The 15,804-nt window shown below is 42.6% G+C and overlaps 1 protein-coding gene across 1 annotated transcript in view; it reads right to left on the reverse strand.

The window, feature by feature from the left end:
* The window catches only part of RAD51C (RAD51 paralog C), a 112,147-nt gene that overhangs the window by 25,279 nt on the left and 71,064 nt on the right, over window positions 1-15,804 (reverse strand). Inside the window, exon 7 of the mRNA XM_069757346.1 lies at window positions 11,803-11,863. Within this exon, the coding sequence (XP_069613447.1) occupies window positions 11,803-11,863 (61 nt within the window). The remainder of the gene's footprint in view (window positions 1-11,802; window positions 11,864-15,804) is intronic.

Genomic DNA, 15,804 nt, shown 5'->3' on the forward strand with positions numbered 1-15,804 from the left:
TCTTTTAATGTACAGGAACAAACTAAAGAAATTCCCAAATGCAGACGTGTACCCTGCCTTAGGCTGGGTTCACACTGCGTTAGTGTGACCCGTTTAACGGACTACGTTACACCGCGGCATGACGCGGTGTAATGTAGTCCGTTAACGCCGCCATTACTTTCAATGGCGGACGCATCGCTAGCGCACGCCCACAATGGGCGTGCGCTAGCGATGTGCCGTCATTGAGTGACGGACTCGAGACATGGGCTGCAGCGTTTCCGGGTCCGTCACTGTTAGCGCAGATGGAGCTAGCAGATGCTCCATCTGCGCTAGCGCTGTGCAAACGTCGGCATTTGCGTTAGTGCAGTCCGTTTAACGGATGTGTTGAACGGACTGCACAACGCAAGTGTGAACTTAGCCTTACCTTACTCTCGCACTATGTATAGCAGTGTTCCCCAACTCCGGTCCTCAAGAGCCACCAACAGGTCATGTTTTCAGGATTTCCTTAGTATTGCACAGGTGATGGAATTATTGCCTGTGCAGGTGATGCAATTATCACCTGTGCAATACTAAGGAAATCCTGAAAACATGACCTGTTGGTGGCTCTTGAGGACCGGAGTTGGGGAACACTGATGTATAGAATCATGTGCACCAGCCTATTATTATAATATTTCTTCAGTTCTGTGTTTTCATTTACTAATCACTACGGATCTTTGTATATATACAGTCATGGACCTATGTAAAATCTTGTATTTGCTCTTTGTACAAACAGTTCACAACCAACCATCTCTCCGTTGCTGTGGACTGGGTGTTGCAACCATCATCTGGTCCATCACCCGATAAGGATAGTGTTCTTACTATGAATATCCTTGTCAGAATGGCTCTATAATCCTTTTTGAAAGGTTTCCCTACTTGATATGAACTGATTTATGGCAAGTGACATACATGTACATCCCATGTTAGGTACGTATGTAGGGTAGGGGCTCAGGAGCTGATTTTGCTCCATACATGGCAGGTTCAAAGATGTGTTCCACAGCCAAAACCTGCCTCTAAGGCTACTTTCACACAAGCGTTGGTTTCAATACGTCGCAATGCGTCGTTTAGGGGAAAAAACGCATCCTGCAAAGTTGTTTGCAGGATGCGTTTTTGCCCCATAGAGTAACATTACCGACGCACTGCGACGTATTGACACACGTCGCAACCGTCGTGCGACGGTTGAGCCGTGTTGTGGCGGACCGCCAGGAGCAAAAAACGTTAAATGTAACGTTTTTTGCTGCCGACGGACTGCTTTTTCCGACCGCGCAAGCGCGGCCGGAACTCCGCCCCCGCCTCCCCGCACCTCACAATGGGGCAGCGGATGCGCTGGTGAAATGCATCCGCTGCACCCGTTGTGCGGAGCTACAAACGATAGCGTCGGAATCTTGGCCTGACGCAATGCGACAGGCCGAATCCGACGCTAGTGTGAAAGTAGCCTAACAGCAGCGATTGGCACCAGCTCTGGTTGCAGCTGTTGAGCCACTTAGATGCCACTGTCAAAATTTGACAGAGACATTTAATTATTTAAACGATTCATTGCTGAGGTGGGGCTCTCTTAAAATGAACCTTTCAGCATGATTGTGCCGACAAAACTACAGACTGTATCAGATCGGCACCGTTATTAAAATGATACCTGGGGTGATCTGTCTTGTGGTTGTTGCTTAATCTTCATTTGTAGTTTTCAGTTAATAAGATTCTTGTGCCACGGGGCGGCTTTATGTGGTGCTCTACTTATATATTCATCTGTATGGCTTATGACATATCACTGATCCCTCAGTGACCTGCCCCTATTTTAAATACTGAATATAATATGGTTTGAAAAAAAAAAAAAAATGGAAGCGACAGCACCTGCGCTAAAGCAAGATACGGGGGATAATATGCATATTTTCATTTTATTCAGACATAGTTTTGTTCAAGAACTTTTTTTTTCAAACAAAATAGAGCCTGCACAGTAGCATCTATAGCATTCCGATGGATACTACTGCGCAAGCGCCATTTTTGCAGAGAAAGAAAAAAAAAACATTTTCTTTAACAAAACTATATGGGTAAGCTCACACTAGGCGTTTTTTTTTCTGCAGCAAAACCTGAACTCTTGGCAAGAAGAAGCTGCAGAGAAAAAAACAGGTTTTCCTTGATTTTCTTGCAATTTTTGCTGCATTTTTTGTGTGGTTTTGGCATGCTGTTCTAAAGAATCAGGTTTTGGCACAAAAACCGCAGCATTTTTGGTGCGTTTTTTCAGTGTTTTTTCACCACCAATTCATTTCAATGGGTGAAAAATGCTGAAAAAACGCTGAAAGAAGTGACATGCTCCATTGTGCAAAAAAACAAGCAAAGCACAAAATACTGATGAGAAAAAAAAACCAAGCTGCATGAGATTTCTGAAAGCACAAGAGCACGGAGCACAAGAATCTCATTAACTGAAAACTACAAGTACAGAGTAAACAACAACCACAAGACGGATTTCATCACCAGGTATCATTGTAATCAGCATAACAGCGCCAACCTGACACTGTCTGTAGGTTACTGAGCACAATCCTACTGACAGGTTCCCTTAAAAGATACCCATTGGCACCTCAAGGTGTAATTGCAAATCTCTGAAATGTTTCCATGACAGACAGGGGCCTGCGGGAGGGCCCTTGTCAACGCCATTTTGCTACTAGTATGAAGACCAGTCAATGACTGGGCATCAAAGGAGATGGCTAATTTCACTATATGCAAGAATGCTTTTGTTCTGCATGAGAATCCACACAGAATGGGGTAAGTACTTACAGTAAGTCTACACAATAGTGTTTGCACCCTTTTATATCCGACACAGTGTTGGCCATTTCCATACTGCTGCATTTTAGTCCCATTCAGTAAAGACATTATGTCTTCACTATATACTGCAAAATCCCTATAAAATACGTAATTTATGAAAAAAATACACTGTATGACTAATACCTCAAAAACCTAGTAGATATATACACCAGGCTACAGAATGTTTATGTTCAAAAGTAGAAAATTTTATTAACATAAATAAAATATGCATACACAATAATAAAAACAGGATGCCTCCAATCCAAAACACCGGCACCATGGGTGCTTGACAGGTATGTAGCCCATAAAGATATCACTTTGGAACAAAATATACAAGGATCATTTCCATTATAATCATTATGACTGATATTTTGTGGCTACATAACGATATGTCTATGATCTAGTAGAGTGCTGGGGGGGGGAGATTACTATACTCCGGTACTGTAGCTGTATAGAATTGCTAAATAAGCCTATAAAATGTGTATATGTTGTATGAAAATAATACTAACAATAATGCCTTGTATATATATATATTGCCAGAGCATATACACCTCACAACCAGGTTATAAATATATATAGATACATAAAGTGCAACATCATGAAAATAGATAGTCAAAATACCATAACCAAAGTGGTCTCAATATCTAACCCTGGTATGTGAAGGCAATATGCACTCCAAAGCCCCAGCAGCAACCTAATCAAAAGACATAGTTACCTCCAAACACTCACTGGGCCGGGAAATACCCCTACGCGCGTTTCGATAAGCTTCTTCTTCCGGGGGCGTGTGTAAATAGGAGGAGAATGAGGGCCAATTTAAATACGATCCCGGCCAATCACCATAGATGAATCAAACCATGTGAGCCATCCCTATAAGTGCGGCACCCAGCGTAATATCCTGTGCGCCCACAGTAGGTCATAATAAAGCACCAAGTTGCTAGGCAACCCCACGCCACAAAGCTGCACTGTGCGCAGGAGCGGAAATGGAAGAGCACTATGCTCAGAGTGCGCAGCTGCCAACCGCGACATTGGCCGGCAATCACAGCGTCAGGTTGCTAGGTAACCCTAAGCTCATAGGCTGCACAGTGCGCAAAAGCGGCAGTGAGAGAGCACTATGATCCAAATGCGCAACTGCCAACCGCAATCTTAACCGGCAATCATAGCGCCAGGTTGCTAAGCAACCAACACTATACTAATATACTGTGCGCAGGAGCGGAAGTGAGAGACTCCAATGCGCAACCACCAACCATAATGCTGCCCAGTAATCAAAGCGCCAGGTTGCTGGGCAACCAAACACATCAGCACACCGCACAGATATGCTACCAAAAGCGCAACTATTACCCAGCAATGATAGCGCCAGGCCTCAAGGACGCCTAACGCACCTATATGGAGGGGGAATCATGACAACTAAAAAGGTCACATCTATATAACAGTGTATGGCAAACCGCCACACTCACTACTTACATGTATTGAGGAATACATGGGATAAAATACACTACCATAAATAACTATATAAAATATTAACCTCAGAGGCTCTGGGGAAAAAACCTAACATACTGTGACTAAACAGGACAATATAAGCCTCAAAAACTCTGAGGGAAGTCCTAACATACTGTGACTTAATATAGTGAAATAATGACTCAAAACCGAGCCTAAACAAAAGTGTAAGAGCAGAAGAAAGTGGGTAAGTGGCGCATGGAAGCACAGTAAGGCCACAGCTATATGGAACCACACATCACCGGAGGTGGACGCAGCCACACCCCAACCCTAAAGAGGGTGGGATGCAGCGACAGTCCTGTGCCAGGGATAGGAGGGTCCAGCATGTGGTCCTGTGCCGCCATGCGCACACACACCTCCCTCTGCGGTGTACTACTAACAAAATACTACTGAATGAATCAAAGCATTGTAATAAACAATTATACTTAAGTGAACAACAATATGCATGAGATGAATGGTACTCAAGTGTGATAAGTGTGAACCTAATACACAACAAAAGATCCCATGAAGTAAACCTCTAACAAATAATGAATAAATATCGATAAGACCTATGAATGATCAGAGATATATTATAAAAATATATTATAAAAATATACTGTATTATAACAATAAGAGAGAAAGTCCCAGATCATCAGCCATGTTGTTCTTCAGATGTAGAATTCAGAGACGCAGCATAAGTATCTTCAGCCGAATCAGGAAATAGTGCCGCACAGATAAGAAGTCCATTATCTCGTATTGTACCAGGGATACATCACAGGTCAGAATATGGAAGGGCCGGAATACAATCGATAATCATGCCACAACTTGTGAATAAATGAGAAAAAAATAAATTAAAACCAATGCAACAATGCAACAACATAAACCCACAAATCCCCTAAAAAGTATCAGACAAGAGAAAGGACCACAGGAAAACAAGACTATAAAAATGCTCCGAACCCTAGAGTCTCATTGAGGCCCTGCGGGGCCATAGCACCTAGTCGGTAGATCCACCGACTCTCAATTTGAGCCAAAGTCCTACCAATGTCGCCTCCACGTATACCCATGTTGACAGAATCTATGCCTCTCACCACTAAACCCACCGAGCTACATGCATGATGTTGCCTAAAATGCCTAGGCAGGGTTTTCAGACTAGTTTCATCCGTTATTGTCCTTGCTTTTTCTATGTCCCTGCAATGCTCTCTTATCCGGATTTTCAGTTCTCGGGTGGTGAGGCCGATGTAGATCCTGCCACACGGGCAGGTGGCATGATAAATAACTCCTCGGGATGAACAGGATATATATTTCCTGATATCATATGTTTTTGTTCCATCGAAATTAACGAAACTTTTGGCCTTTACCGTATTGGCACAGGCCTTGCATAGTCCACATGGATAAAATCCGGCATTAGCACTCTTAGATCCTTTATTTGGTCTTATTGGATCATAGAAACTATGAACCAGGGTGTCTGCAAGGTTCTTGGATCTCCTAGCCGTAATTTGTGGTTTCGTTGGTAGGACTCTTTTGAGAATAGGGTCAGTGAACAGGACATTCCAATGTTTCCCTATGATTTCACGAAAATGATGCCATTTATTGTGATATGCGGTAATTAGTCTAACCTGATCTAAATCTGTTTTGGTGGTCTCTTTTGCAGCCAGTTTATTCGACCCATATAACAGTTCAGCCCTAGTGTTTTTATTGGCCCTAATATACCCTCTCCTAATGACTCTTTTGCTGTACCCTCTTTGTTGAAAACGGTCAGCAAGGTCCCGTGATTGTTCCAGGAAGTCTTCCGAGTTAGTGCATATTCTTTTTGCCCTCAGGAACTGCCCTACTGGAATGCCACGAATCGTGGCTTGCGGGTGAGAAGATGTTGCATGCAAAAGCGAATTCGTAGCCGTAGGCTTCCTATACAAACTAGTGTACAGATAACCGTTAGGGTCAGTCCCAACCATAAGGTCCAAAAATTCAACTTGGCGGCCAAATTTAAACGTAAGCTTAACATTAATCTCATTACTGTTCAAATTATCAATAAATGCAGTGAGATCACCTAAGGGGCCGTCCCATATAAACCAAATATCATCTATATACCTCATCCAGCCAGAAACCTGGCTGGATAGAGGTATTGGTTCGCTGACAAAGATCTCTCGCTCCCAGGCGCCTAGAAATAAATTGGCGTAGGAGGGGGCACAACTGGCCCCCATTGCCGTACCCTGCAATTGTAAGTACGTATTGTTCTTAAAAACAAAGATGTTGTGTGTTAATGCGTACTCAAGCAGTTGCATAAGAAGTTGGATCATGTCTCTATCCATGTTGCTGGACTCCAAAAACCAGCGGACTGCTCGAAGACCATCTTTATGCCGGATGGAGGTGTAGAGCGCCTCTACATCTGCAATTACCATTACCGCACCCTCATTTAAATAAATACCATCAATCCTGCGGAGCGCCGAGTTTGTATCTTGTATGTAAGACGGTAATTCACTTACCAACGGTTTTAAATAGTGGTCGATAATTTTAGTAACCATCTCACACAAACTCCCGTTGCCGGAAATTATCGGTCTCCCAGGCGGGTCTATGGGATCCTTGTGGATCTTCGGAGTCAGATATAGAGTCGGGAGCCGTGGATGCATATCTCTAATGACTTCAACGAATTTTTTTGGGATGATTCCACTAATAAAAGCATCTTCCAATATCTGAACTAGTTCTTGCTGAAAAAAGTGCATGGGGTTAGTAGACAATTTCCGGTAACAATCTTTCTCATTTAGTAGTTTCATAGCCTGTCTTTCATACATGGCATTGGGCCAGATTACTATATTGCCGCCCTTGTCCGAGGGTTTAAACACCACATCGGTAAGATTAGCCAAACTATCAATGGCCTCTCTCTCAGCCTTGGTACAATTTGACTGTCCATAGCCAGATTGACTTAAGTTCTCAATTTCAGTAGTCACTAATTTGGTGAAAACTTCTACCGCTGGACAGAGGCTGAGAGAGGGAAATTTTTTAGATTTGCCCAGAAGAGATACTGGAAATCTTCTGGGCAAATCTAAAAAATTTCCCTCTCTCAGCCTCTGTCCAGCGGTAGAAGTTTTCACCAAATTAGTGACTACTGAAATTGAGAACTTAAGTCAATCTGGCTATGGACAGTCAAATTGTACCAAGGCTGAGAGAGAGGCCATTGATAGTTTGGCTAATCTTACCGATGTGGTGTTTAAACCCTCGGACAAGGGCGGCAATATAGTAATCTGGCCCAATGCCATGTATGAAAGACAGGCTATGAAACTACTAAATGAGAAAGATTGTTACCGGAAATTGTCTACTAACCCCATGCACTTTTTTCAGCAAGAACTAGTTCAGATATTGGAAGATGCTTTTATTAGTGGAATCATCCCAAAAAAATTCGTTGAAGTCATTAGAGATATGCATCCACGGCTCCCGACTCTATATCTGACTCCGAAGATCCACAAGGATCCCATAGACCCGCCTGGGAGACCGATAATTTCCGGCAACGGGAGTTTGTGTGAGATGGTTACTAAAATTATCGACCACTATTTAAAACCGTTGGTAAGTGAATTACCGTCTTACATACAAGATACAAACTCGGCGCTCCGCAGGATTGATGGTATTTATTTAAATGAGGGTGCGGTAATGGTAATTGCAGATGTAGAGGCGCTCTACACCTCCATCCGGCATAAAGATGGTCTTCGAGCAGTCCGCTGGTTTTTGGAGTCCAGCAACATGGATAGAGACATGATCCAACTTCTTATGCAACTGCTTGAGTACGCATTAACACACAACATCTTTGTTTTTAAGAACAATACGTACTTACAATTGCAGGGTACGGCAATGGGGGCCAGTTGTGCCCCCTCCTACGCCAATTTATTTCTAGGCGCCTGGGAGCGAGAGATCTTTGTCAGCGAACCAATACCTCTATCCAGCCAGGTTTCTGGCTGGATGAGGTATATAGATGATATTTGGTTTATATGGGACGGCCCCTTAGGTGATCTCACTGCATTTATTGATAATTTGAACAGTAATGAGATTAATGTTAAGCTTACGTTTAAATTTGGCCGCCAAGTTGAATTTTTGGACCTTATGGTTGGGACTGACCCTAACGGTTATCTGTACACTAGTTTGTATAGGAAGCCTACGGCTACGAATTCGCTTTTGCATGCAACATCTTCTCACCCGCAAGCCACGATTCGTGGCATTCCAGTAGGGCAGTTCCTGAGGGCAAAAAGAATATGCACTAACTCGGAAGACTTCCTGGAACAATCACGGGACCTTGCTGACCGTTTTCAACAAAGAGGGTACAGCAAAAGAGTCATTAGGAGAGGGTATATTAGGGCCAATAAAAACACTAGGGCTGAACTGTTATATGGGTCGAATAAACTGGCTGCAAAAGAGACCACCAAAACAGATTTAGATCAGGTTAGACTAATTACCGCATATCACAATAAATGGCATCATTTTCGTGAAATCATAGGGAAACATTGGAATGTCCTGTTCACTGACCCTATTCTCAAAAGAGTCCTACCAACGAAACCACAAATTACGGCTAGGAGATCCAAGAACCTTGCAGACACCCTGGTTCATAGTTTCTATGATCCAATAAGACCAAATAAAGGATCTAAGAGTGCTAATGCCGGATTTTATCCATGTGGACTATGCAAGGCCTGTGCCAATACGGTAAAGGCCAAAAGTTTCGTTAATTTCGATGGAACAAAAACATATGATATCAGGAAATATATATCCTGTTCATCCCGAGGAGTTATTTATCATGCCACCTGCCCGTGTGGCAGGATCTACATCGGCCTCACCACCCGAGAACTGAAAATCCGGATAAGAGAGCATTGCAGGGACATAGAAAAAGCAAGGACAATAACGGATGAAACTAGTCTGAAAACCCTGCCTAGGCATTTTAGGCAACATCATGCATGTAGCTCGGTGGGTTTAGTGGTGAGAGGCATAGATTCTGTCAACATGGGTATACGTGGAGGCGACATTGGTAGGACTTTGGCTCAAATTGAGAGTCGGTGGATCTACCGACTAGGTGCTATGGCCCCGCAGGGCCTCAATGAGACTCTAGGGTTCGGAGCATTTTTATAGTCTTGTTTTCCTGTGGTCCTTTCTCTTGTCTGATACTTTTTAGGGGATTTGTGGGTTTATGTTGTTGCATTGTTGCATTGGTTTTAATTTATTTTTTTCTCATTTATTCACAAGTTGTGGCATGATTATCGATTGTATTCCGGCCCTTCCATATTCTGACCTGTGATGTATCCCTGGTACAATACGAGATAATGGACTTCTTATCTGTGCGGCACTATTTCCTGATTCGGCTGAAGATACTTATGCTGCGTCTCTGAATTCTACATCTGAAGAACAACATGGCTGATGATCTGGGACTTTCTCTCTTATTGTTATAATACAGTATATTTTTATAATATATTTTTATAATATATCTCTGATCATTCATAGGTCTTATCGATATTTATTCATTATTTGTTAGAGGTTTACTTCATGGGATCTTTTGTTGTGTATTAGGTTCACACTTATCACACTTGAGTACCATTCATCTCATGCATATTGTTGTTCACTTAAGTATAATTGTTTATTACAATGCTTTGATTCATTCAGTAGTATTTTGTTAGTAGTACACCGCAGAGGGAGGTGTGTGTGCGCATGGCGGCACAGGACCACATGCTGGACCCTCCTATCCCTGGCACAGGACTGTCGCTGCATCCCACCCTCTTTAGGGTTGGGGTGTGGCTGCGTCCACCTCCGGTGATGTGTGGTTCCATATAGCTGTGGCCTTACTGTGCTTCCATGCGCCACTTACCCACTTTCTTCTGCTCTTACACTTTTGTTTAGGCTCGGTTTTGAGTCATTATTTCACTATATTAAGTCACCGTATGTTAGGACTTCCCTCAGAGTTTTTGAGGCTTATATTGTCCTGTTTAGTCACAGTATGTTAGGTTTTTTCCCCAGAGCCTCTGAGGTTAATATTTTATATAGTTATTTATGGTAGTGTATTTTATCCCATGTATTCCTCAATACATGTAAGTAGTGAGTGTGGCGGTTTGCCATACACTGTTATATAGATGTGACCTTTTTAGTTGTCATGATTCCCCCTCCATATAGGTGCGTTAGGCGTCCTTGAGGCCTGGCGCTATCATTGCTGGGTAATAGTTGCGCTTTTGGTAGCATATCTGTGCGGTGTGCTGATGTGTTTGGTTGCCCAGCAACCTGGCGCTTTGATTACTGGGCAGCATTATGGTTGGTGGTTGCGCATTGGAGTCTCTCACTTCCGCTCCTGCGCACAGTATATTAGTATAGTGTTGGTTGCTTAGCAACCTGGCGCTATGATTGCCGGTTAAGATTGCGGTTGGCAGTTGCGCATTTGGATCATAGTGCTCTCTCACTGCCGCTTTTGCGCACTGTGCAGCCTATGAGCTTAGGGTTACCTAGCAACCTGACGCTGTGATTGCCGGCCAATGTCGCGGTTGGCAGCTGCGCACTCTGAGCATAGTGCTCTTCCATTTCCGCTCCTGCGCACAGTGCAGCTTTGTGGCGTGGGGTTGCCTAGCAACTTGGTGCTTTATTATGACCTACTGTGGGCGCACAGGATATTACGCTGGGTGCCGCACTTATAGGGATGGCTCACATGGTTTGATTCATCTATGGTGATTGGCCGGGATCGTATTTAAATTGGCCCTCATTCTCCTCCTATTTACACACGCCCCCGGAAGAAGAAGCTTATCGAAACGCGCGTAGGGGTATTTCCCGGCCCAGTGAGTGTTTGGAGGTAACTATGTCTTTTGATTAGGTTGCTGCTGGGGCTTTGGAGTGCATATTGCCTTCACATACCAGGGTTAGATATTGAGACCACTTTGGTTATGGTATTTTGACTATCTATTTTCATGATGTTGCACTTTATGTATCTATATATATTTATAACCTGGTTGTGAGGTGTATATGCTCTGGCAATATATATATATACAAGGCATTATTGTTAGTATTATTTTCATACAACATATACACATTTTATAGGCTTATTTAGCAATTCTATACAGCTACAGTACCGGAGTATAGTAATCTCCCCCCCCCAGCACTCTACTAGATCATAGACATATCGTTATGTAGCCACAAAATATCAGTCATAATGATTATAATGGAAATGATCCTTGTATATTTTGTTCCAAAGTGATATCTTTATGGGCTACATACCTGTCAAGCACCCATGGTGCCGGTGTTTTGGATTGGAGGCATCCTGTTTTTATTATTGTGTATGCATATTTTATTTATGTTAATAAAATTTTCTACTTTTGAACATAAACATTCTGTAGCCTGGTGTATATATCTACTAGGTTTTTGAGGTATTGCTACTGTGAATGTGTTCTATATTCACTTCTTTGGACTAATATGTATAACTGTATGACTAATGCAGCCTGAACCTTAGCTCCATAAATCTGATCTCCACTGAGGAGTAATGGTTAGCACATATAATGTACGTCAAAGTCTAACCTCTGCAATCTCTCCCAGTGAAGAATGATACGGTTGTTAGCTGCATGACCCCAGCTCTCACCTGTAAAAGAAGCATATTGCAAAAGAAAAACATCATAAAAAAGACTGATCAAAAGTTGCCATGAATGTTAGTTATTTAATGGTTGTTATAAAGGAAAGTACAGTAATCCCCCTTTCTTCTGGACTACAAGATGCACGGTACTTTTTAGAAAGTATAGCGAATTGGTGAGACCGAACCTTTAGGGTATGTGCACACGTCAGAATTTCTGGCAGAAATTTTCCTGACAAAAACCTGACATTTCTGCCAGAAATCTGCATGTGATTTTTTTTCATGGTTTTGATGCGTTTTTTGCGTGTTTTTGATGCGTTTTTTCCAAATGCATAGAATAGCGGGAAAAACGCAGAAAATCCGCAAAATTAATGAACATGCTGCTTTTTTTTACCGCAATGCGTTTTTTTTGCGGAAAAAAATGCATCATGTGCACAAAAATTGCAGAATGCATTCTAAATGATAGGATGCATACAGTCATGGCCAAAATTATTGAGACCCATGCAATTCTGTCAGATAATACTCAGTTTCTTCCTGAAAATGATTGCAAACACAAATTCTTTGGTATTATTATCTTCTTTTTTTAATTCAAATAAATTTTTATTAAGAATAACAAGATAAATGATATGTTACATTCTCATTTTCAATACAAAGCTTCCCCCCCCCCCCCCTTCAAACATTCCCCTTCAATCTGGTATTATCTTCATTTAATTTGTCTTAAATAAAAAAACACAAAAAGAATTGTTCTAAAGCCAAATAGGATATAATTCCACACCAAACATAAAAAAGGGGGTGGACAAAAGTATTGACACTGTTCGAAAAATCATATGATGCTTCTCTAATTTGTGTAATTAACAGCACCTGTAACTTACCTGTGGCACCTAACAGGTGTTGGCAATAACTAAATCACACTTGCAGCCAGTTGACATGGATTAAAGTTCACTCAACCTCTGTCCTGTGTCCTTGTGTGTACCACATTGAGCATGGAGAAAAGAAAGAAGGCCAAAGAACTGTCTGAGGATTTGAGAAACCAAATTGTGAGGAAGCATGAGCTTCAAGGCTACAAGTCCATCTCCAAAGACCTGAATGTTCCTGTGTCTACCGTACACAGTGTCATCAAGTAGTTTAAAATCCATGGCACTGTGGCTAACCTCCCTAGATGTGGACGGAAAAGTGAAATTGACAAGAGATTTCAACGCAAGATTGTGCGGATGTTGGATAAAGAACCTCGACTAACATCCAAACAAGTTCAAGCTGTCCTGCAGTCCGAGGGTACAACAGTGTCAACCTGTACTATCCGTCGGCATCTGAATGAAAAGGGACTGTATGGTAGGAGACCCAGGAAGACCCCACTTCTTACCCCGAGACATAAAAAAGCCAGGCTGGAGTTTGCCAAAACTTACCTGAAAAAGCCTAAAATGTTTTGGAAGAATGTTCTCTGGTCAGATGAGACAAAAGTAGAGCTTTTTGGGCAAAGGCATCAACATAGAGTTTACAGGAGAAAAAAAGAGGCATTCAAAGAAAAGAACACGGTCCCTACAGTCAAACATGGCGGAGGTTCCCTGATGTTTTGGGGTTGCTTTGCTGCCTCTGGCACTGGACTGCTTGACCGTGTCCATGGCATTATGAAGTCTGAAGAGTACCAACAAATTTTACAGCATAATGTAGGACCCAGTGTGAGAAAGCTGGGTCTCCCTCAGAGGTCATGGGTCTTCCAGCAGGACAATGACCCAATACACACTTCAAAAAGCACTAGAAAATGGTTTGAGAGAAAGCACTGGAGACTTGTAAGGTGGCCAGCAATGAGTCCAGACCTGAATCCCATAGAACACCTGTGGAGAGATCTAAAAATGGCAGTTTGGAGAAGGCACCCTTCAAATATCAGGGACCTGGAGCAGTTTGCCAAAGAAGAATGGTCTAAAATTCCAGCAGAGCATTGTAAGAAACTCATTGATGGTTACCGGAAGCGGTTGGTCGCAGTTATTTTGGCTAAAGGTTCTGCAACCAAGTATTAGGCTGAGGGTGCCAATACTTTTGTCTGGCCCATTTTTGGAGTTTTGTGTGAAATGATCAAAGTTTTGCTTTTTGCTTCATTCTCTTTTGTGTTTTTTCATTTAAGACAAATTAAATGAAGATTAGAATACCAAAGAATTTGTGTTTGCAATCACTTTCAGGAAGAAACTGAGTATTATCTGACAGAACTGCAGGGGTGTCAATACTTTTGGCCATGACTGTATGTAGGCGTTTTCTAATGTGTTTTTATCGCGAAAAAAACTGAATGTGTGCACATACCCTTAGTATCCTGCACTGCCACCCTACTGCACCCTATCAGCATATATGGTCCCATTTTAATAACAGTCATTTATGCATTTGTGTAGGTTTGCCTTTGTCTGAGCAAAGCTCTTTTACTCTGATTATTGTTAAAAGTTAGGTGCTCTAGCATTGGTATAGCACTTAACAAGCCTCTGCCTCCTAAATTGTTTCCCAAACCAGTACCAGTGTCTTTAGCTTGATTGATAGCTCACGGTTTGGGTAATGGTAGGTGCCAGGCAAAGAAATCAGACAGTGAGCTGTCAATAAAACTAAAGAGGCACAGAAACAAGAAGGGATGACAATGGCTCCATAAATGCTCTGTCACTCCCATAGCACTTAGCATTTTCATTTGCATGCAAATTAGGTGCTAAGTAGTCAGGAAGGCAGCAACAGATAGAAGATATAAAGGTGTCAAGGGATTTACATTTCAAAGATGGCTGATAATCATTTGCATAAGAAAAGCACTAAGACAAAGAAAAAAATGTCACCAGTCCTGGAGTGGTCTGAGTCCTTTATTGAAACATATAAAACATCTTCACGGCTCGGGGGGGGGGGGGGGGGGGGGGTGTAGATGAAAAGGAGGTGTGCAGGGGGTAGACGATGGCCGTTTCGCGCTAATGGTGGCTTCCACGGGTCAAACTGTTTGACCCGTGGAAGCGCTGCCGTTAGAGCGAAACGGCCGTCGTCTACCCCTGCACACCTCCTTTTTATCTACACACCCCGGAGCCGTGAAGATGTTTTATATGTTTCAATAAAGGACTCAGACCACTCCAGGACTGGTGAGTGCTGCCGCATTTTTTTCTTTGTCTTAGTGCTGGTCTCATCTTATTTTTCATGCGAGCACCTCTGTCATGCTATCAGGTTATCCATTGCACCGCATATGGGCTACGGCCGGCTTACAGCTGTGCGGCTCTACTTTTTTCTTTGTTGGTTCATTTGCATAAGAAAGACATACACATAAAAAGAAGTGGAAATCAGTCAAAATTAGTTTAGAAGAGTAATATTCTATTTTTCTTATTGCATATTGGTGTAGTCAGCTCAAGGCAACCAGTGCTTTTATAATTAAAGGATTTCCACTCTTGGCAAGTTAAATAAGAGACTCAAGATTAATGGTTCCTGTGGGGATTGTGCCTTCTACCTAGTCAATAAAGTGTCATTCAGTGAGTAAGTAAGGAAACCCCTGAGGCCAACGCGACTGTGAATGTACTGTGAATAACTATGTTCTGCAGAGACTTGCCTATCTGTCGAAAATATATTGGCAAATGTAAGCACTTTACAAAGAAGGTCACATGCAGGACAATGTCAGTATCTACTATATAATTGTCTAAGGGTCACTTCCGTCTTTCTGTCTGTCCTTCTGTCTGTCTGTCACGGATATTCATTGGTCGCGGCCTCTGTCTGTCATGGAAATCCAAGTCGCTGATTGGTCGTGGCAAAACAGCCACGACCAATCAGCGAAGGGCACAGTCCGGCGGCAACATGGCCGCTCCTTCCTCCCCGCAGTCAGTGCTCGCTCTGTACTCCCTTCCAGTCAGCGCTCACACAGGGTTAATGGCAGCGTTGACCGTGGTGTAACGCACTCGGTTAACGCTGCTATTAACCCTGTGTGACCAACTTTTTACTATTCATGCTGCCTATGC

The sequence above is a fragment of the Ranitomeya imitator genome, chromosome 3 (genome assembly GCF_032444005.1).
Source record: "Ranitomeya imitator isolate aRanImi1 chromosome 3, aRanImi1.pri, whole genome shotgun sequence".
Lineage (NCBI taxonomy): Eukaryota > Metazoa > Chordata > Amphibia > Anura > Dendrobatidae > Ranitomeya > Ranitomeya imitator.